The following is a 21,412-nucleotide window of genomic DNA, read 5'->3' on the forward strand; positions in this document are numbered from 1 at the left end:
CACAGAATACTATAAATATCTGTTTACTATTTCTTAACCTATTGCTTTTCCTACAATGCATTAGTTGCCAAAGGGGCCCTCTCACTCTTCTATTTCAGTGTTCTAGGGGATGAAGTAGTTGGAATCTGGTCCAGGCATGCTGAGAAAGCTGATGTGAACTGTGCCTGTGTGTCTCACTCTGGAATCAGCCTTGTAACAGGCGACGACTTTGGCATGGTCAAGCTGTTTGACTTTCCATGTCCTGAAAAATTTGTAAGAAAGAACCTTTTGTTTGTATGATTGTAACACTAAGTGCTTTTTATTTTATGGCACCCTATAATATTGATGGAGGGAGGGTGGTAGTAGTGCTTTTCCCCCCTAAATTTATAACTTTTTAAATGCATGCATTTAATTGTAGCTCTGTAGTCTCACAAGCTTGATTGCTATCCAGGACTTCCTAAAACCTTGTACAATAGCTTTAGCCACAATTCATGATTTCAAATAATCTAAAAATTAGTGAGAGATAATACTGCTTGCTATCTTGCATTAATAAAGTGCCTTCATTCTGAAGATCTCAAAGCACTCTACAAATGTAGTTAAGTAACACTATCTCCATTTTACAGATAAGGAAACCGAGGCACAGATGTTAAGGACTTGTTATGGAAACAAACTGTGACAGCATAGTATAAATTAACAGGAAAATAGTTGCATTCATGTCCGTATTTATAGCTGATTTCATGGTCACAAAGTTATTGTTTGGCTGTTAAATCCCTTTAGTCAGAAAGAACATAAAAATGTAGTGGAAATGTAGAGTTCATCACTGGTTCACACGAAGACAACTTTTTGAATTGTGACCAAAGCACACTGATTCTCTTAAGCCATGTCTTCACTACAAAACAAAAGGTGTGTTCTGACAGGGAGCATCTGCTCTAACCTGACCTGCTGTGTAACTCCCATGAAAACAATGTCATTGTCTTCACAAGGATTTTGCCTTGTTACACACCTTTTTTTGAAGACATGGCCTTAAGGCAGGAATCTATCATTTCCGTGTGGAATGATGTCAGAAATATTGTGTTCACAAGCTGGAACGTGATGGCTGGCCATGGGGGAGAGAGTTAGGGGAAGGAACAGAGCATGAGGGGTCAGAAGAAACAAGAAAAATTGGCAAAAAAAAAAACAAAAAAAAAACAAAGGAAAGAGAAGAAATTTGGTTTTTAATTTTTTATCTGGCTTCCCTCCCCCGCATGTCTCCTCCCTCTCCTGCCACTAAAAGGTCTCCCTTACATGCAAGTATCTGCACATATAAATACTGCCCACCTAGCACATTCAAAAAGAGCAGTGGTGGGATTCCCAAGGAGGACTTAGGCATCATAGTGCTTAGCATTGCAACACTTGAACTTGGGTCTCCTATCTAACCACTGGGCTGGGTGGTATTCTGAGGCTGGTCTCGGTCTCTCTTCTTAAAGCTGGTCCATTGTGGTATAAATAAGTATTTGTTGAAGCAGGGCAATTAGAACTTGGGTCCATCTCCCAGCTCAAAGCCCCAACCACTGGTGGCAGCTGGTGGGGTGGCGGAGGGTGCGCTTTATATTTAATTGGTTAAAGGCATTAGCTTGTCTCTAAACTATGGGGAAGGATGTGTACACCCACCCACCCCCATAGTTTAGAGACAATTTAATGGCTTGTGCTTTCCACACTATGGTGGATGCATTCATGAAATGACCCCTGTATCCTAGGAACCTGTGGAGCATTTTGGGCCTTATTGCTACATGATGTTAAACATACACGCACACACTCTTTTAATCTTTCTTTCTATATGTGACTTTACAGAATAAAAACAATCCAATGAGGACTCACGATCTTTCCTTTTATTGGGTCTTTTTAGGCAAAACACAAGCGATTTTTAGGTCATTCGGCCCATTTGACTAATATTCGGTTTACAAGTGGGGATAAATACGTTGTCAGTGCTGGAGGGGACGACTGCAGGTAGATATATCTTTCCATTCTTCCCAAAAATGTATTAGAAATCTATTATGTTTATTCTGTGTGGACAGTTCTTTATAGTGCAGAGATAATGTTCAAGTTTAGAATCTGAGACATTTAACCAGTTATGTGATTATTCCTTATTGTTTGTAAGGAAGCAGTCAAATATTTACAGCACATGATTTTTCTTATTTAAGAGTGGTATGAGCTACAAAGATTCACTAACATAAACTGGAACAGCCAATATAGTTTGAAATAACTTTTTAATTTAATGGGAAATAACAGTTGTTGAAAATTGTATTTTATATTAAACATATAATAATTTTAATCTCTCAACTTTTTGAAAATGCAGCTTATTTATCTGGAAATGTGTGCATATGCCTCATTAAGAGAGACATGGAGCCTTTGCAAAGAGGACCCTTCATAAAATTACAGGCATGAAAGACCCAGGAGTACAATGAGACATTCTACAGTGCCCTGCATGCTTAAGAAATGGTGCTGATCCAAGACAGAGAATACTCTGTCTCCGAAAGACAAGTGTCTAAAGTCTATCAGAAGGATGGACTATAACAAATATGCTGAGCCCACTAGATTTGCTACAGTATTGGATAATCCAAGTGTGTATTCCACTCACTGCCAGATGTTGAAAAAGAAACACATGGATAAAAGGAAGAAGTGAGTTGTGGATCAGTGTACAGTTTCCCAATAAGATAGTGGGGTTTTAATCAAGAGATGTTATTTCTGACCTAGTGCTGTATGTTGATGCATTTATTTTCAGCACGAATGTGTTTCAAGTTCTGGGGACTGAGTATCATTGAAATAGATTACTCCTTTTTTTATTACTGAAAGGAAAACTATCTAGCAGCTCTTAAATAAAACTACATGATATTTTGATAAAAGAATAAAGTAATAAAATGGGATATGAGTAGTCAAAAAATGAAGCATTGTCTGGTGAAGCAGTAATAGTAAAGTTTGCTCCTTAGACCTGCAGTATTCATGTGCTTAGAGGCCTGGGCCATAATCCTGTCTGATGAATGCAGTTAGACATGCATGAACCCATTCTTTAAGGCTAATTTAGTGTTTTTGTTGCACTTAAACATTAAATTAGTTCCATGAGCAGAGATAGATTTGCTCACTTTGCGAGTGCCTTGCCCACAACCTAAAAGTCTAACTCCAGTTTTTGCCTTGCGATAAAAGTGTTCTCAGTGGAAGAGAGATTATTGCATTGTTACTTGACTGAGCTGCTAGCCTCTTTGCTGGAAATATGAAATAAGATAGTTTGTCTCTGTCAACTGAAATGAAGCTTGGGGTTGTCACCAGTTGCAAAAACAGAATTTCACAGCAATAGGAATTGTTGATTTTATTTTCTCAGCATCACTTGGGGGATGCAGAGAGAACATAATCTTTTCAAAAATTAGTATTTTGTACATTCAGATTTTTTTAACAGGAATAAAACTAGTTAGAAGAGGTCTTTATTCAGCTCTCTCTCTTGATTGTAATGTAACATCCAGTCATTCTCTTCTTAAGTAAGCGTGCGTGTTAAGGAAACAGACCTGCTTGTAACCCTTAGCATAAGAACATATTCCAACTGCAAAATAACAGAGACATAAGCATTTTAGTGATGATAAACTCCAGGAGGAAGTTGCATTTTTGGTGCACCTGGGGAGGACAGCTTTGATTGGTTGTCTGAAAGGGTCATGCAGTGGAGTTGTGCTGTGGGCTACATCTGCTTTTAAGCAGTGCAGTTATTTTTCATGCAACATGAAGGGGAACGAAAGTAACTAGCTCACAGCTTGCATTAACAAAGTGCAATTAAATGTGAGTAGTGTTGCTATGGTCATAGTTATTGTCTACGTAAGTCAGTGTTTTTTAAGGATGGCATTTGATTCCAGAGTTCAGATAGCATAGCTGCTATTCTTCACCTCTTTTGTCATTTTACTCCAAGTAAATGTAAAAATGAAACACACAAACCTCAGCACCCACTGTAAATATCTTGTGTGTGTGGTGGAGAGAACGGGAGAGATTGCATACAGCAGATGAGAAAGTAAGAAAAGACTCAGCCAGACCTCTTACCCTTCCATGTTCAACAATGCTTGCTTGGTATGTAATATATCAGAAATCTAACACTCATACAATATGTTTCATATATCTAACTAGAGCTTCTTTCACAATAGAAAATGCACTGATCTAATATCAAGTATCTCAAGCAGGATATGGAACAGATTATTCGTTGCCATTACCACTAAAGTACAATAGCTTCCCTAATCACACGGCTGCTGTTCTAAAGTATAAGGGGCTAGGACTGAGGACTGTAGGGCTGATTCTGAGCTCATACTAGTATTAGACTGGTCACACCATTGACTCAATAGAATTGCACCCGATTGGCACAGGTGTGAGCTCAGCTTTACTCTCGCTGCTCACCATTGTTATATAAAAATTGTTAGTTAGCATTTAAAATTTATCTGTGCTAGAGTGTTGTTTTGCACCCTTTGTTCCACCTCTGTTTGGGTCCATCTATACTACACACCTGAACAGGGTGTAAAATTTGCCCTTCCATCCATGATAAGGCTGCCTTGCAGCAGTTTGGATAGGGTGGCTGTCAACAGCTCCTTCAGCTGGTGAACCTCTTTAGATTGCCAGCTGAAAGTGCCTGTTTTGCCATCTATCCCAAATCTTCTACGCACTATCCCCCAGTCCTTCTAGCCTTGAATTGCACCTACCTCTGTCCTTCCCCACACTATCCTCTTCCCATACTAACCATTCCACCACCTTCAATAATGTCTAGGTTATGGCTGTGCTACTCCACTGCTAATTTGCCAACTGATGCTTTTGCACTGACAAACCACAGAGGCTACATCAGAGCACGAATACCAGCACGCAGCGCCCCCACTGGGCTGCAGCAGGAAGTGCACATCTGATATCTACACTCCCCCCTCCCAAACTCCTGAGGCACCTGTTCCCCCACTTCTCCTGCCCCCAGGAGGAGCCAGGGGATGGGCAGGGAGTCAGGAGAATAGTTTTAGCTGCAGATCTATACTTGAAGCATCTATGGGGCAGAGTGCACATTCTGCAAGCAAACTAAGGACGTTCATTGCTGAAGAGAGCTTTTGTGCTTGAAGGCAGTTGGAACTGACAGCTCACCAATCATGCTAGTGGGATGTGTCTACACCCACCTGTTAGTGGAGTGATTTCAATCAGTTGGTGCTCCTCTGCTACATGAAACACTTTTGCAATGAATACAGGTCCAGTTCAGCAGCCTATGGGACACTATAATTGACCACTGGTGCAGAAAAATACCTAGACTGCTATGGCCTTATAAAGCCTTGAAAGCAGCAAAAATGTGAAGGGATGGGTGGTACGCTTATTCTGGAAACATGAAGGATAAGTATGGTGAAGGCTATTACTGGGTTGTGGAAGAAGCTTTTCCCTTAGCAATGCAGCATTAAAAGCAGGGGGAGAGGGCTCAAAGAGCCACCAACTCTTTTTTCTTTTGTATACCTGACATTCAATCATGCAGGTTCAAAGTCAGATAATTATTTCATTCTCACCCCTATTGTCTAGTTTGCAATGAATGCAGATCTTTGATCCCTTTAAGGTCCACAAGTTAATTTCTTTTTGTAGTAATAAACTAGCAAACCCATTATATAAGTGAAAGAACATGCTAGTCTAGACTCCTATAAGCCCATCTGTTTTTGAAACGTGTTTAAATTAAAGAAGAGACAAACCTGACATCCTATGCATGGACTGGAATTTTTAAAAAATCATCTGAGACTTAACAATGACCCCCCCTGTAATCAAAAGATAAGAGCCAAGATGTGTGGAAAAGGTTAGGGTAGAGAGGGACTAATCAGCCAAATGTTTTGAATCATTTTAAATGTCTCAGTTTTTCATTCTTAAAAACATGATCACTGGACACCATTATTTGGATGCAGGAAAGGGGGCAAGGGGGAAGAGACACGACGTGGGTGCTTTTGAAGCTGGAGATGCAAAAATGCAGTTTAGGAAATTAAAGCTGTCCACTTAATTTGGCGCTCCTTTTCAGTAACAATGTATGCACACATGGAGCAACTTTTGATTGTGCTCACTATCAAGCTTTTTGTTCTAGCTAAATATTGACTTTAGAAGCATTCTAATTGTTTACACAAATCTGGTTAATTCTGAGGGATAACTGTACACAGCCCCCATGTAATTATTTACATGCTGTACAAGCATAGCAAGCCTAACTTAAGGAAAGCTGAGGGATTTGGTTTAAATATACACTCTTCTTACAAAGGCAAAGTGACATGTTTTCCTATTTCATTATCAGCATAGTAGATGTCACAAGCCTTAATCTTTGTCAAAAGCAAGTGGTTTTGGGTCATAATGTATATAATAGACAAATGGCTTGTTGCTGACTTTGTTTTGGGTAGTGAGTGAATCATCCTGTGGCCTTCTTCCTGACTGTACCACGCCTATCCAAAGGGAATCAAAAAAATACTGCAGGTCACAATTTAAACTGCCATATTAGTCATTAGTAACCCACTTGTTTTAGCAGCCCTAGCAGTGTTTCATGTGCATGCTCTTTCATGCTTGCAGCCTTTCCTGCCTGCCTGACTTGCCCTCTGTTCTTTTTTTTCCCTAATGTCTATGGTACCATTTGTTTTTACTTATCTGGATAATACGTGAGCATGCCAAAACCTACTATGCACTCTTTGTACCAATCACTGTGGTATTGTCAGACCAAATCCTTTTCTTGATTTTGGTCCTCTTCAGTTTCTAGTCTCAAACCAAATTGGTCTTGAAACTTAAACTTTGAATGCCTGATTTAGGAAAAAGAAAACTGTGGGTGCATAATATGGAGAGTGGCTGCAACAGATCTGTTTGCCAAATCATTTACAAATAACTGATACATTCTCAGCAGTTGTTGAGAGGGGTTGCTTTGTCATATCTACTTGAGTTATGTACAGAAACACCTGTACAAGAGAAAATATCTTCCACCATATCAATTGTTAGTCTGAGCCACCTTTTTTATCTACAGTTAAATAGTAACCAAAGCCTCTAATCAGGATAGGACTCCCATTGTTAGTCAATATAAAAATAACTAGGCAGACAGAGGCCATCCCTCAACTATCTAAAAAGAAGGGGTGGGGAAATGGTGTACAACATATGAACATGGCAAAGACAGGCAAAAGTTAACTGCACTTTAATTATGGAGGATGTGCTGGAGAAAATGGTAGGAGGGGATGAATAAATAAGAACAATGAGATGGGGAACTGTAAGGAAGGAAAGCTGGAGGGTGAGGTTGCCAGTGGAGTGACTGTGCCAGAAGGGGCAAGTGAATCAAACCACTAAGCAGCAGATGGAAAATGTCCAGATTTCAAACAAAGAACTGGCAGCTGGTGTCAGTGGCAGTGAAGTGCTGGGGATGTGGCAGGAAGGGACCCCTCTGCTAATTTCTAAGTAGAAGGTCACTGGGCATTGCCCTTTAGGGAAGTAACAGTTGCTTCCAAGGGGTAACTTGAAGCTTGGGAGGTCCTGCTTTACCACCCCCAGCCTATGTTGCTAAAAGGAATAAACAAATGCATTATGTTCTGCCCACACGCCAAAACTCAAATTATTTTAACTGCCCTAACCTGGTATTGTCCAGCTTTCATATTCCTGAACAACAGGGATATGTACGTTTTTATTAGGAGAAAATAAATCAAAGAATTATGAAATTCCAAGATGTTAAATTTTGAAAATGGTGCCCACGAGCTGCCTGCGCAAATTACAGTCTCTCTTAGGAGGGAGATGCACAAATCTTACTCATGAGCCTCTGTATTCGTTAGTTCTTGTTTAAATTCACTCACAAATTCTGTTGAGATGAGAGTTACCATTATGAGTACATATCATCAGTAATTAAAGGATTTTAAAATAATTACAGGGATTTTGTGATCAAGAAACAAATCATTAAACTCAGGAAAGAGAGAGTTTAATGTAGAAGTTAAAATAAATACTGAAATGTGCAGAGGTGTGGAAATTCAGAGTCGCTGAATCTTAACTCTACCCTGTAGTGACACTATGCAATAACCATGCAATTATGATGCATGCATAAATGTTTGTAGTCCTAGATTTGATTAAACTGATTTTTAAAACCTTTCCCCCTCTTGTGGTGAACATAACGTAAGAATGGCCATGCTGGATCAGACCAATGGTCCATCTAGCCCAGTATCCCGTCTTCCAACAATGGCCCATGCCAGGTGCTTCAGAAGGAATGAACAGAACAGGTAATCATCAAGTGATCCATCCTGTTGCCTATTCCCAGCTTCTGGCAAAAAGCAATCCCTGCCTGGTGGCACTAGAAGACAGAGTTAACATTTTGTGTGTGTCTCAGATGTATATTTCCATCCCTTAACACATTTCTCTTAAATTTAACCTAAAGCTGAATGTCCTGGGTTTGTAATGTTTATTTTGGGGATTATGACAAGATTGCAGTAATGCTTTTATTGATATATACTGTTACTCATTTTTAATGTCATTTTTTCTGGGAGTTTTGTTTTTTTTTTATTTAAAATTTCATAGAAGAGCACTAAACAAAAAACCCAAAGAGAATGTTGTCATGTAATATTTCTAATTATTTGAAGATGAATTGTCGCACCCTTAAATCTTCTAGGACCAAATTAACCTATATGGTTTTGCTGTTAATCCCACATAGGCGCAGTGCAAAGCAACTAGAGTGTACTAGTCAATTTCCCATAGTTTGTAATCTGCACGTTCCCCATAATGCACCCATATACCAATTTCCCCATCCCTTCCCCGCAACTTCCCCTGCACAGTTCTCCAGAGTTTCCCCCTTCTGCCGTATCTGTTGAGTCGAGCTGGTGTAACAAGTAGTTCTTTAAAAGAAGTTTTAAGGTTAGTGTTCATTGTCTGCCACTTTTCTTAGCTAAAAGTTTCTCCTTCAGCGGGAGCTGATGAATATTGTTTTTTGAGAATTCCACAAAGACCTGCCCTCTTTCAAAATGGCTGCCATTTAGTCTCAACTTGAGCAAAGATGCCCTCTTTTTAAAAGGCCACTGCCTCCCATTGGTGGCCATTTTGAAAGGAGGCATATTTGCTAAGAGCACTTTGTCTCCCGGCCATTGAAGGCAAGGCAGCTATTTTGAAAGAGTCAAACTAATTAACAGATTTACTCGCAAATTCTTGGAAAAATCATTCTGCTCCCAAATAGAAAATGCTGTGATTTTGGGAGGACACACCGTATCTTCTTACGTAACCAAGTAGCTGCATCCCTACTTTTAGTGCACGCTTTAAAACAAACACTTAGTGCTCAGCCATAACTATGGAACTGTGACTAGTACGTCTACAATTCCACAGTTGTTTCAAACCCGTCTTACATTCAGGACATGCTTGATTATTGAATTATTTGGAAATTTAATAAATGCATTTTATAAAGAAACTCCAAGCGTGAACACTGACGCAAACTGCATGATAAAGCTGGTTTACTACTCTTTTGTGAAATTCTTGGTGCTGTTAGGTAATGCTTTCCAGATTTCTAGCCCCTTTTTCCTTTACTGCTACTATTTGTCATAGTGTTGTGGGGCGTGGCATAGCTACTGTAACTTTAATAGAACAAACAGCTAGTACTTGTGAGCTTTGTTTAACTGCTTTTTAGTTCATTTCTGGTTTACAGCATATACTAAGTAATGGAAAATTGCATCATTAACTTGTGAAGAAAGGTAAAATGTGCATTTTATGTAAAGTTTTACATAAGAATAAGATTAAGACCAAGTAGTTATTTAAAATAAATCTAAATGGCACTCATTAGAAAACATTCCCCTTAGACAAACTAAATATATTTTTGACTTTGTGGGTTGGTTACGCGCTATTTTTATTAGTCGAGCGCATCAGTAGATTGCCTTATGCTAAACTTTGTGCAATAGGTGACAGACATCAAAGCTATTGAAATTAAGCAGTATAGGTATTAATCTGTTTTGCTGCCCTATAAAATACAAATGATTCAGTTACTTTTGTCTCCTACTCAAAAGGGAAAGCAGCTTCATGGTAAAGCATGCTTCTGAAAGTTGCAGCTAATGGATGTATTTGAAAATTTTATTAAAAATTTCATTTTCAGTTTAACTTTTCATTTCTGGGGGAGATGGGGGAAATCAATGTTTCAGTACTGTTACTCATGAAGGAAAATCTTATCCTATGCCCCTCCACTCAACTGTCTAGTCACTTTAGGGAAATGTCCTACTGAAGTTCTTTCAGCTTAAAATCATTGATCCAGTTGTCTTTTTAGATTTCTTGTGTTTCATTGTGGTATTTGTCAGACAATCCCGCTTGCTTTAACCAAAAAAACTGTACTCTAAACTAGTCCAAAGGTGTATGTTCATGTATTACTGTACTGAGGATCATGGTTTTAAGTGTGCTCCTATTTTGGTTTTGGCCATGGCCATCTAATCCCTGTAATCACATAATATTGTAGTTTTTAATGTTATTTTAAAATATTTAAATTAAATCTTCAGATTTTTGCATAAATTAAGGTTTTTTAAAAAATTTGAATATGAATTAAACTTTGATTACTTTATCTGCACAAATAATATTTGAAATTAATTTCCTCAAGTGTTACGTTTCAGAATTCAAGAATATATTTGTCAAATTTGAGTTTAAAATATGTAGGTGACATTGTTTTCTGATATCTAATGTAAATATTTGTAAAAAAAAATATCTTTTGTATATTTTTGTGAAAATGTAGTTCCCCAAAAGATACAAAAGATTTAATAAAAAAGTGCATTCATGTTCCTGTTTAAAATCTATAATTCATGTGTTCAAATGATGTAAATCGTTAAACTATTTCTACAGTTATCATTAAAATGGGTTTATCTTTGCCATGTAAGTTACAGGTGTTCGCTCGAGGAAAATGATTACAACACAGTATTCGCAGCAGTGTTGAGTGCTTAAAGAACAACATAATCTCTTGAGGAGAGATTCAAGATGGTGCCTTCTCTCTCACTGATTTATACTTAAAATTGAATTTCCAGTTGAACTTCTGCTCTGTAATTTAAAAACAATGGAACAACTCACTTTGTTCCCTACAACTGCTTATTAATGATTACTTTCCCTTTATCTTCTACTGACAGATTATCATGTACTATTCTTCAAATTTAAATAATAATAATAATAAATAACTTTTCACCCCTACAAGAGGGTAGCTGCTGTTGTACCCATCAACTACAGGTACTAAGAGTGGATGTGTGAGAACTGAAATCACTGTTCCATGAAGGTATCAGTTTCACGGTGTGTATATGTGAAGAAGAGTGGGGCCAATTCCCCAAATAAAAATAATGACCATTTGCAATGGTGGAACAATCCTTACAAAAAAAATCTATTCTAGTTAAAATAAATACTTGATTAGCCCTATATAATCTTTAAGAAAAAAGAAGGCACAGGCCAAACCAAATAGTAAAATACAATCCATGTCTTGACATTTTTAATGGAATTAAAAGTAAAATTCTTTCCCTCCACAGATGTTCTCTTCATAGCGTAAAAAAAAAAAAAAGTAAAACCAACTATTAAACTTACAAATTTGGAAAATTAGAGTTTGCGAGTATGCAATCAATTTCATTTTATGAAAACAATATATATTCAAACTTCCAAATGTGTGATGAAAGGTTTTGTAGTATCTTGTTTTCCTCTCCATCAATGTCCCAAGGCAGCAACTTTCATCCAAAATTTGTATAATTATTCACTGGAAAAAAAACCCACGTTATTGTCAAATCATCTGTAAGGGGGACAGTAGGCTTCTTAAGTGTTGTCCTAGCCTCTCAATGATTTAAAGTATCAAGACTTCCATTTCAGGTGAGATTAAATGGTGAGAAATGCTCAAGGGAGCTGAGCATTTAAAAGAAAGGTGAATATTTTCAAACTTGGTGCCTAAAGTTAACTTCCTAAATCTCTGGTTAGGCACCTTAATAAAGAGCCTGATTTTCAGCCCTTTTGAGCACTTGCAACTTCCATTGACTTCAATTTCCAAAACCTGCAGCTCTTGACACAGCAGGATTTAAGCCTAAAGGTACTGGGATATAAAGAGATGTAGATTAATGGTATAGATTTTTCTTAATGAGTTTTACAACATACTTAATTGGTGATATCTGCTGTCCCAAGAATTAAGTATGAGGAACAAATTATTCACTTTCAACCAATGATTTATGTTTTCCTTTCTATCTGTTACGCAAGTTCTGCTAATAATTTTATCAATGGTGATCTTAAACTTTCACAGTAAAACAAGAAACACTCATGCATTTCATTTCAACTTTTAACGTAAATAGCCAGGGTTTCATTTCTTAATCTCTCCCTCTAAACCCAAACTTTTACAGGTAAATAAATTCCCCTCATGTGAATATTTTCAGAGTAATATTTTCATACCAATTTCTTGGTTCACAGCATTTTAAAAAAACCAAACATTGATACTTAGGAAGTTGGCTAATTCCTACAGCATTTCGGAAACTAACCGGTTTGCTAAGGGTTTGAGGAATCATTGGTAAATGATAGGAAGAGGGCTGTTTTGCCATGACACAAGGCGTACTAAGAGGAGCAAGCAGTCCTGACCAGAGCCAAAAATCTGGGGTGTCATGTACCATGACATGAGTCTAGGGACAAGGAAGAACTGCTCTGCCTCTCAAGGGGAGAGCAGCGCACCCTACTTAGTCTTGAGGCAAAGACCTGCTACTCTGTTTGCTCTATTCTAGGCTCACATTGCAGAGCTTTCATTTCTCACATTAAGGATTGAGTTAGTAACTATTTAAATTGCCGTTCAAAAACAACCAATAAACAGTTCTGGTTCAAGGACAGATTAGCCTTTGTCTATAGCTATACAATAGGATTGTGAAAGAAACTTTGTTTACAACACATATTACCAATCTTAGGCCCTACCCCTATGAACACTTATGCATAGGGGCAATAGGGTTACTCACATGCAAATGCGTTCAGAAGATAAGGGCTTTAAAAGCTAACCATGATGACAAATTGCTTAGATTACCTGGTTTGAGTGCGAGTCCATTTCAAAGCATGACGTGGTGGTACAGCAATAGAGGGATGGTAGAATGGGCAGTCTGGTCTTGTACACTGGGTGTTAAATCTACAGTGCTAAAATTAAAATTAATTCAGAGAAGACAAATTAAAGTTCGCTGTCGTCTTAAAGCCACAAATAAGGTAACTTGGCACATTCTATACATGAATGCTTATTATTGGATAGTTCAAAATACTTGACGTGCAATTAATGGGTCAATAATTTTGCAAATTAATAGCACTGTCAATTGAACCCTCCAGTGGCAGGGGTTCTGTTGTCTATAAAGAAATGTTCTATCTACAGGATAATTGACCTTGAAAGTATAAAAATGCAAACAAAATGTACAAAAAGAAACAAGCTGAAGACTACTAAGTTGATTGGCACTTGGGAGATTGGAATGTTCTCAGTGTCATACATAAGGAACCAATTTATGGTTTTCTCCTACTATTACAGATTCTCAATGCCCTGAAGACATCAAGATTCTCTTGGTAGTGCACTGGGTATAGCAGACTTGTAGCTAATACGTTTAAGAACCCTCATTCTCATCCAATCCCTTTGTCTCAGGATCCTATGTTGCATCCTGTTTCAAAGTCTCTAAAGTTGACAGTGTGTACAGTGAAAGACAAAAGCCAAACTCACAGGGCTTTTGTCTCTAGTGTAACCTTCACTATGTTATTCTTGAAAAGGTGTGGCTTCTAAAGATTTACTACAGATACTGGGATTTCTCCTTCCCGTGGTGCACTGCAGAAGTGAATTTTCTTCAGCAGCCTTCCAGTCATTCCTCCTCACTGGAAGGTTTAAATAAGGGATTAGTTCTGAATATTCCAAGAAACACAAGTCCCTGTTACAAAGTCACTAAGGCAATTCGTCAGTGGAATTTCAGTTAGCTACTATGCCTATGCTACCATATATGGAAGAGTAGCAAGAATTAATCTGCAATGACAAAAAATACACTGTTTGATGATTTTACCTTCCATTTTTCATATCTCTAGTGACTTGTGAAATTACATTACTGTCCTGGAAAACTATTTCTTGGGACCATCAGTTAAGCTAGAAGAAATACAATCACATCACTGCCTTCTACATCTCTCGCTCTCTCTCTTCTTTCACAATGATAAAGCAGCAATTACATACCCAAAGTGAATTCATTATTCAATTTAAATGAGGCTATTTCCCTTTTTTCATCATGGCCCAATCTGACTTCTGAAATCTGGCAATATTTCATTGTTGACACAGTGATTACATTTTGTCTTGACAGAAAGTAAGAGTTTAGGAAATCTAATTTGTAATGTATTTCTTAAACAGATCCTAGAAAGTACTCTAAGGGTATGTCTACACAGCAATGTAAGCCTAGGGTTACTGGGACTCAAGTCAGCTGAACTCTGTCAGGGAATCCTGGGCTTCAATGTCTATACTGCATTTTAACCCTAGGTTAAGGATTTTCTGAGCCACCTTTGACCATAAGGCTTTGGTGTCCACACTGCAGTGCAAAGATCCGAGTCAAAGTAACCCTATTCCAGAGTGCTTAGCGCCCCCCTCCACCAGTGTCAATGGTCTAGCCCTATGAATGCGCTGCGCTGTGGGAAAACTCTACTACCCATCCTATTTCCTAACTGTGTTGGTGCTATTGATGGGACTCCCTGCCCACTGGAGCTCATAAACTGCATACTTAGCCCCTCTGGCTGTCTCAGTAAAATGATGGCAGTCTGAGGTGGCTTCATACTGAACTGCCATCTAACCTGAGAACTGGGCTCTCCAGCTGTAGGCTGAGTCACGCTGGCAGGAAAACGCCCATGTGCATCTGTTCTGAGGATAATTAGGACGTCAGTCTCCAGGACTGTCAAACTATTAAAATGAAACTTGGCAATTCTTCATTTTTCAAATGAGATGTTCAATGAAGGTGTTTTTGTTTGGTTGGTTTTTTATGTTTGGAAGTTTGACATAAAATGTAGGTTTCAGAGGGAAAAAAAACAGCCCCAATCTGACCACTGCTGGCTGCAGAGGGGTGAAGTGCATCCCCAGGGCTAAGGGTGCAGTGTGCTCCAGCACCCCTAGGGATCCCTCTCTACCCCTGCTGCACCCAATGAGGCAGGGATCTCGGAGGCCTGCGGGGAAGTTTTGGGGCTGGCTCCCACTCACAGTGAATGCAGCCCCAGGGAGACCAGGTGGGGCCTGGGAGCAAGGATCAGAGAGAAGAGCAGGATCAAGGGGCTGCCCTGCAGGGAAGGAGAGCGCTCAGCACAGCCAGGGGTGAGATGACTCCCAACATCCTGGGAGCTGCCTCCCACCTGTCGGTTTTGCTCCCTGCTCCAGGCAAGTCTGCACAGCAGCAAGGAAGAGCCAGAACTGCAGAAAAGTGCAGGGAGGTTTTGGAGCTAGCTTCCCCTCATTGCCTGACAGTGTACACTGCCTGGGCACCCCTGCACACACAGCCCCAGGGAGGGCCAGAGAGCGGAGCAGGTGCCCAGGCAGCATGCACCAATATCTAGCTGTGTTCTCGTGACCAGGGAGTAGATTTATTTGCAAAAAGCTTCTGATCGCCCTCCACCGAAAACCCTGCAGGCTCCTTGCTATCCTGCTTGCAGATCGAGGTTCAGCTGACAATGGGTTAATGCTGAGCTAGCTGTCGTCATTTGCAATAGACTGCAACACACTGTTGGAACAGAGAGGACTAAGGAAGTTGCCCCAAAGAACTCTGGGATACATCTAGAGAACTTCTGGGACCCACGTTAAGCCAGAGCCACATGCACACAGGAAAGCAAGAGGGCTTGGACCCTAGGTCACAGCTTAACATGGGTTTGGACCTTCCAGCCTGCAGAGTCCTGGGACCCTAGGGTGAAGCCCTAGCTTAATACAACTGGTTTGTAAGGGGGGAAGGGTTAGGTTTGAGCCCAGGCTAAAGCCTGGGTTTACACTGCTGTGTAGACATACCCTAAAAGACAGACTGCTCATGAGATCGCCACATGTATCAAAGGTGATTCTCCTAACAAAAGAGAAGATTCCCTGTCCACTTTCAGTCAAATTCATGGGACAAAGGCTACAGCTTCCTCTTACAGCGAACACGAAGGGCAGCAAGACAAATCCTTAGTGTAAAGAAACACAATCTACAATTAAAGATAGCATTTCCTTTCTTCTCTTCCTTTGGTGGCTCTTTACCAAACTGATCACATCTTTCTCTGGAGATGCCCACAATATTAATTTTAAGCGTGGCCATTTCTGGATGCTATCTGGGATAATCATCCAGCTGTGCATACTCTAAACCAGCAGTTCCCAACCTGTGGCCCGTGGCTCCCCTCCTACTGGCTGCCTGAAGACCCAGGCGGAGTGCGTTTCTGCAGGGCTAAAAGACCAGTGCGGGCTCCTTGCTGCAGCCAAGGGGATGGGAGATCAGCACTCCCCTTCTCTTGACGGTAGCAGGGAACACTGCAAAGCGCTCTGCCTAGGTCCATAGGCATTGGAGTCCCTGCTGGAGTCAGAGGGAGAGGAGATCAGCACTCCCCTCCCCTGGCTCCAGCAGAGAGCAAAGTGCTCTGCCTGGGTCCCTAGGTGCTGGGGACCCTGCTGGACCCAGAGGGAGGGGAGCACTGATCTCCCGTTCCCCTGGCTGCAGAAGGGAGCCACTGCCCAGGCACTCCAGTGGAATGCACAGGGCTACAGGACGCGTGCAGTTTCCCTGCTGCAGCCAGGGAGACAGGAGATCTCATCGCTGAACTCCTTCCGTCTGGCTGCAGTTGGGGCAGGAGAGGGGCTGCAGCAGAGACTGGTGGCCCTTCAGGGTTGTAAAAATGATATTTGTGGCCCTCGAGCCAAAAAGGTTGGGAACCACTGACCTAAACTAACTATATGCCTCCAGCTGGGGGAGGAACAAAATCCCGAGTCAGCATTTGTAGTGCGGTCTCCCTAAAATATGTTGCAGAAGTGAATTTTCTTCTCCTGAGTTCCAATCATTCCTCATACCAGAAGAGTTTGGATAAGTGGTTAGCAATGAGTGGACACTGAAAACATACCATGGTGCCCACTGATTCATCATCAGTGAACTGATGTAACTGATCAGGTCTGATATTTTCTTCAGTTTTACTGACCACCATAACAGTTTAGGGAAGATCGGTCAGAAACATACAACATTATAAATCAGTGCTTTTCTGTCTCTCTCGTTTTCAAGCTATAAATTGATTAAGTTTCAGATACAAGTGATAGAAACGTTTCTGAGGATTGCCTCGTAAAAACACAGTAACAAGTAATATTTTTCAGGTTTCCTTCTGTAGAAGTGATAACGGATGCTTCTTACCTTTGGATGATAAAATGGACATTCCATTTTCTTACAAGCAGGGAAAAATCTGCAGAGCTGACTGTTGGAGGTTGCTGGTGGCGCTTGTAGTGGTGCTGTTAGAAAATGAACAAAAATATCACATGGATCAAAACAATTCAATTTTCTCAGCAATTACTACCTTGTAGTTCCAGAGTACATTTAATCTAAAGATCTCAAATCACTCTGCCAACAATTAAACCTTGTAATAGCCCTGTGAAGTATGTAAGATATACAGGGATCATGTCACCCAGCACTGAAATACTGCTGATTCCGGGATGAAACATGGCAACCCTTTAGCCACTCACAGAAACAGAAAATGCAGAACACTGTTTCCGACAAACTTCAGGCAAATAAAAAGGTTCAAATCCTGCATTTAGGCTGCTAGTTTTCAAGTTAAACAGGACTGTGACATATCAACACATAGGTGGGACTCTTCCCAGGAACATGTAGGAGCGCAGGAAGTGCTATTGGTGGTCAATATGTAGGACTCTAGCCTCTGACACAGCAATGAAACCACATCTCATCGTGAAGTTAGGAGGCACTAAGCCACTGGAGATGTGGTCTTTTGGATGTGGTTTAAAGGCTCTCTGTTTTGTATGGGGGATGGGATATTAACCCCTATGTTTTGGGCAAATTCCAACTCAGATAATTGCATTCCGTTGTTAACCTAATTTCCATCAAGTCATTTCTTTACCCAAAAATAGTCTGTCTGTTTTAATGAGTGAAAGATAACGACGACAATCATGTAAAATGACAAGACAGAAAGCAGTCTTCCAGAAATTTCAGATTTCAATTTGCGTTTTCACCTCAAAAGTTCATTGTTATAATACAGATGAAATCTAGGGACAATTTATGTTCTTCAATTGTTCTTGCAGAGCTGGCTAATTACTTGATCCATTCAGCAGTGATAGGCTATTTCTATGTGCCACCACCTCTCCCCAGACTGCTCCACTTGCTGTGAATGAGAGTTGCTGGCATGCAGCACTTAGACAGAGAGACTCAGGGACTCGACATTCATAACAGATTTTGCAATTATATTAACTCAAGTCTTATGCCCAGGGAATAACAGAAGAAAGGAGAATGTCAAATCTCACACAAATAACTTTTTTCTCTTAAATATCACTAAATCAGAGTCTGCTGGGGTAGCTCCAATTCCTCATGTGCACTATTTCCCTCCACGCAAATTCACATCACACTAGCAATAGTAAAGACTGCTCACCTGGTTTAGGAGGTGGCAATGGGATCCGTCGGCTGGCGTGAGTGTAAGGGCAGTCTGGCTTAGTACACTTCGCATCGTATTTACAGTTTGGGTGGATAAACAGGCATTTATCAGCAAATTTGCAATTGGGAAAGACTCTGGGGGGAATAAAACAAACCAGTTATTTTAACCATGTTCCAATCAGCAGCTAGTGCACACCCATTTCAGGGCAAACAACAGTTCCCATAGATCAGATACGGTCTGAGCCACAGCACCCAGAAAGAGAGAGTGTTCATTTAACAGACAGGAGATGATATTTCCAAATAAGGATTAGATGATCTAAGGCCATAATTCAAAATGAACTCTTTTAACAAGACAACATCAAGGCTGATGGACCCCAAATCTGATACCTGCTATCTAAAAATAGCACCAGTATAACCCCAAACAACAGAGAGCAGGCAGTTAGATTTAAAATGGCAGCTGAAAGGCTAAGCAAACCAGACAAAATATGTCCAGGACTCAGCTTCTGAGCTCCCATGGCAGGAACACTGAGAGCTGTACATGCCTAAATGGAACCATTTTCACTAGGTATTAAATACTTGAACGCAGTGGTGTCCCCTTTTCGATCTCAATGTTAGGGCAATAAAAAAAAACTAGCATTCTGATCTGATACGAATTTTCTTTTCAGAATTACTGTGGCATGGAACTTGTGTTTTGTCTACCAGAAATTCAGACGTGAGGGTGGCAAAAGTTACAATATTTCACTGCCTTGTGGAGAAATGAGAAGTTGCCATAAACTCCTTCCAAAATATTATCTCAATTATCTCATTCATTGGAGAGACATAAAGGAGTGTAACAACATTTAAAATGTAAATCACAAAAAATACCACCACACAAAAAACAACTGCACTTACTATATAACCTTAAATCATTGCATCTACTGTACTAAGCAAAAATGCAAGGAATATTCTCTTTTACAGTACTATGGTCCCCCGTGACTAATTTCAGACTGAGAATCTGCTTTCCCTGTCACAGATTCATAGATTCCCAGGCCAGAAGGGACCACTGTGATCATCTGATCTGATGTGCACTGAACCAATGAGAACCAATGAGTGCATTTTATTCTCCACTCCCTCACTGGGGGATAGAGGGTGGGACAGCAAGGGCTGGATGACCGGTTAGCCCACCTTGCACAATGAACTCACAACAGTGTTTGACTAGGTTGCAGATTTAACAAAACACTTTAACAAAACAGTGCATATTAAACACACAAATACACTCCCAATGCCGGGGATTTCTGTTTTGATGCACCCAATCCTTCCCTAAGGCAACAGTTTCTGCTGTGGTCTAGTTTCCCTTCCTCTGACAGCAGCTAGTAAAGCCGACTTGTTGCCTGCCTGCCGCACAAAAACCCAGGATGACAGCAGCAGGAAAGCTGTTCTGGACAGTCACTGCCAGTTGAAGAAGAGTCAGTAGCACTGCAAATCTTCAGGACTCTTTAAACCAAAAAGCACTGGGTCACCATATCCATGGGAGCCACTATGCTCAAAATTCTGGGGACGTCTAGCTGAGGTATCTTGGGCTTGATCTACACTACAGACTTATGTTGGTATAGCTACGTCGCTCAAGGGGGTGAAAAATCCATCCCCCGAGTGACACAATTATACCGCCCTAACCCCCAGTGTAGACAGCGCTATGTTGACAGGAGGGCATCTCCTGTTGACATAGTTACCACCTCTCAGGGAGGGGGAGTACCTATGCTGTCAGCGTAGGTCGTGTCTTCACTAAGGTCTGGTCTATACTACAGAGTTTTGTTGCCAAAAGTCAGCTTTTGGCAACAAAACAGCAGTGGTGGACACACTACATGTTCCCCCCCACTGACAGCTTTGGTGACAAAATAAAACCACCTCCATGAGAGGCATAGAGCTTTTTGCAGCAAAGTTAGAGTGATAAAGCGTCAGTGTAGACGCTGTGTTCTGTAATGGGGCTCCAGGAGCTATCCCACAATGCCCACCCTGACTGCTCTGCTCACCATTTTGAACTCCGCTGCACTGCCCTGCATTCTGGCTCCACAGGCATGTGCCCTCCCCTTTCACAGCCCCAGGAGTTTTGAAATTGCTCAGCGTGGAGAGCTCACACAGCTAAGCTTGCTGACTCTGGGCAGCAAAGGTCTCCTGCCTGGACTCCAGGGGAGGGGTGCATCTCCTGGGTCAGTGGGGAGAGGAGGCTGTGGGAGAATTCGGAGGGACTCAATCCTGCTCTCCTGCATGTAGGCAGGCGGGGTGACACCAGCTGTCTGTGCACCAACTTCTGACTCAGGATTGGTTGCTTCCGGCTGTTTTTTGAACTTAAAGACACAGCGTGCGGACACACTCGCCGTCCCCCCTCCCACACACACGGTCTCTCACATTCACTGTCATACACACTCCGGCCCTCACTCTCACACATCTGTGGGTCTCTTGTGTTTGTGTTCAGCAATGTCAGCCTGGCTGACAGGGCAGTTGAAAAGCGGCTGTCAAACTAGTAGGATGCCCGTGGAACGATGGGATTCAGAAACTTTCATCAGCTGATGCTGTGCCGTCCCAAAGCAACCTGCCTGCAATTGCACAGGGGGATAGCTACCCACAGTGCACTGCTCCCTGTGTCTATGCAAGAGCTGCTATTCTGGCTGCACTCCACTGACACCAGGAGCACAGTGTGGACAGCAGCAGTTTAATTACAGGGGTGGCTGGACGCCAGCACAACCTGTGTCGACAAAACTCTAGTGTAGACAAGGCCTAAGTGCCACAGTGGTGCAGCTGCATCAGTACAGCACTGTATGTGAAGACAGGCCCTTGTGCTCTCACTTAGACCTTGTCAACACGAGAACTTACACTGGCATAATTTATGTCGCTCAGGGGTGTGAATATACCAC

The 21,412-nt window shown here is 41.0% G+C and overlaps 2 protein-coding genes across 11 annotated transcripts in view; one reads left to right on the forward strand and one right to left on the reverse strand.

The window, feature by feature from the left end:
- The window catches only part of EML5 (EMAP like 5), a 261,963-nt gene extending 259,087 nt beyond the window's left edge, over positions 1-2,876 (forward strand). For all 6 annotated transcript variants that reach the window (XM_067556337.1, XM_067556341.1, XM_067556336.1 and 3 more), the window contains 3 exons: positions 99-252; positions 1,865-1,965; positions 2,315-2,876. In XM_067556337.1, the coding sequence (XP_067412438.1) occupies positions 99-252; positions 1,865-1,965; positions 2,315-2,351 (292 nt within the window). In that variant the 3' untranslated portion in view covers positions 2,352-2,876. The remainder of the gene's footprint in view (positions 1-98; positions 253-1,864; positions 1,966-2,314) is intronic.
- Positions 1-21,412, reverse strand: part of ZC3H14 (zinc finger CCCH-type containing 14) — a 62,512-nt gene that overhangs the window by 5,361 nt on the left and 35,739 nt on the right. For 3 of the 5 annotated variants that reach the window (XM_067556345.1, XM_067556343.1, XM_067556347.1), the window contains 4 exons: positions 18,520-18,656; positions 17,280-17,374; positions 12,962-13,068; positions 11,387-11,998 (listed from right to left, as the gene is read on the reverse strand). In XM_067556345.1, the coding sequence (XP_067412446.1) occupies positions 11,911-11,998; positions 12,962-13,068; positions 17,280-17,374; positions 18,520-18,656 (427 nt within the window). In that variant the 3' untranslated portion in view covers positions 11,387-11,910. Of the gene's footprint in view, positions 1-11,386; positions 11,999-12,961; positions 13,069-17,279; positions 17,375-18,519; positions 18,657-21,412 lie in introns of those variants that run through there. The other 2 variants (XM_067556346.1, XM_067556344.1) reach the window with 2 other exon arrangements.

The sequence above is a fragment of the Emydura macquarii genome, unplaced genomic scaffold, assembly GCF_026122565.2.
Source record: "Emydura macquarii macquarii isolate MOO-44397 ecotype Brisbane River unplaced genomic scaffold, CSIRO-AGI_Emac_v2 contig_1713, whole genome shotgun sequence".
In the NCBI taxonomy this organism is placed as follows: Eukaryota; Metazoa; Chordata; order Testudines; family Chelidae; genus Emydura; species Emydura macquarii.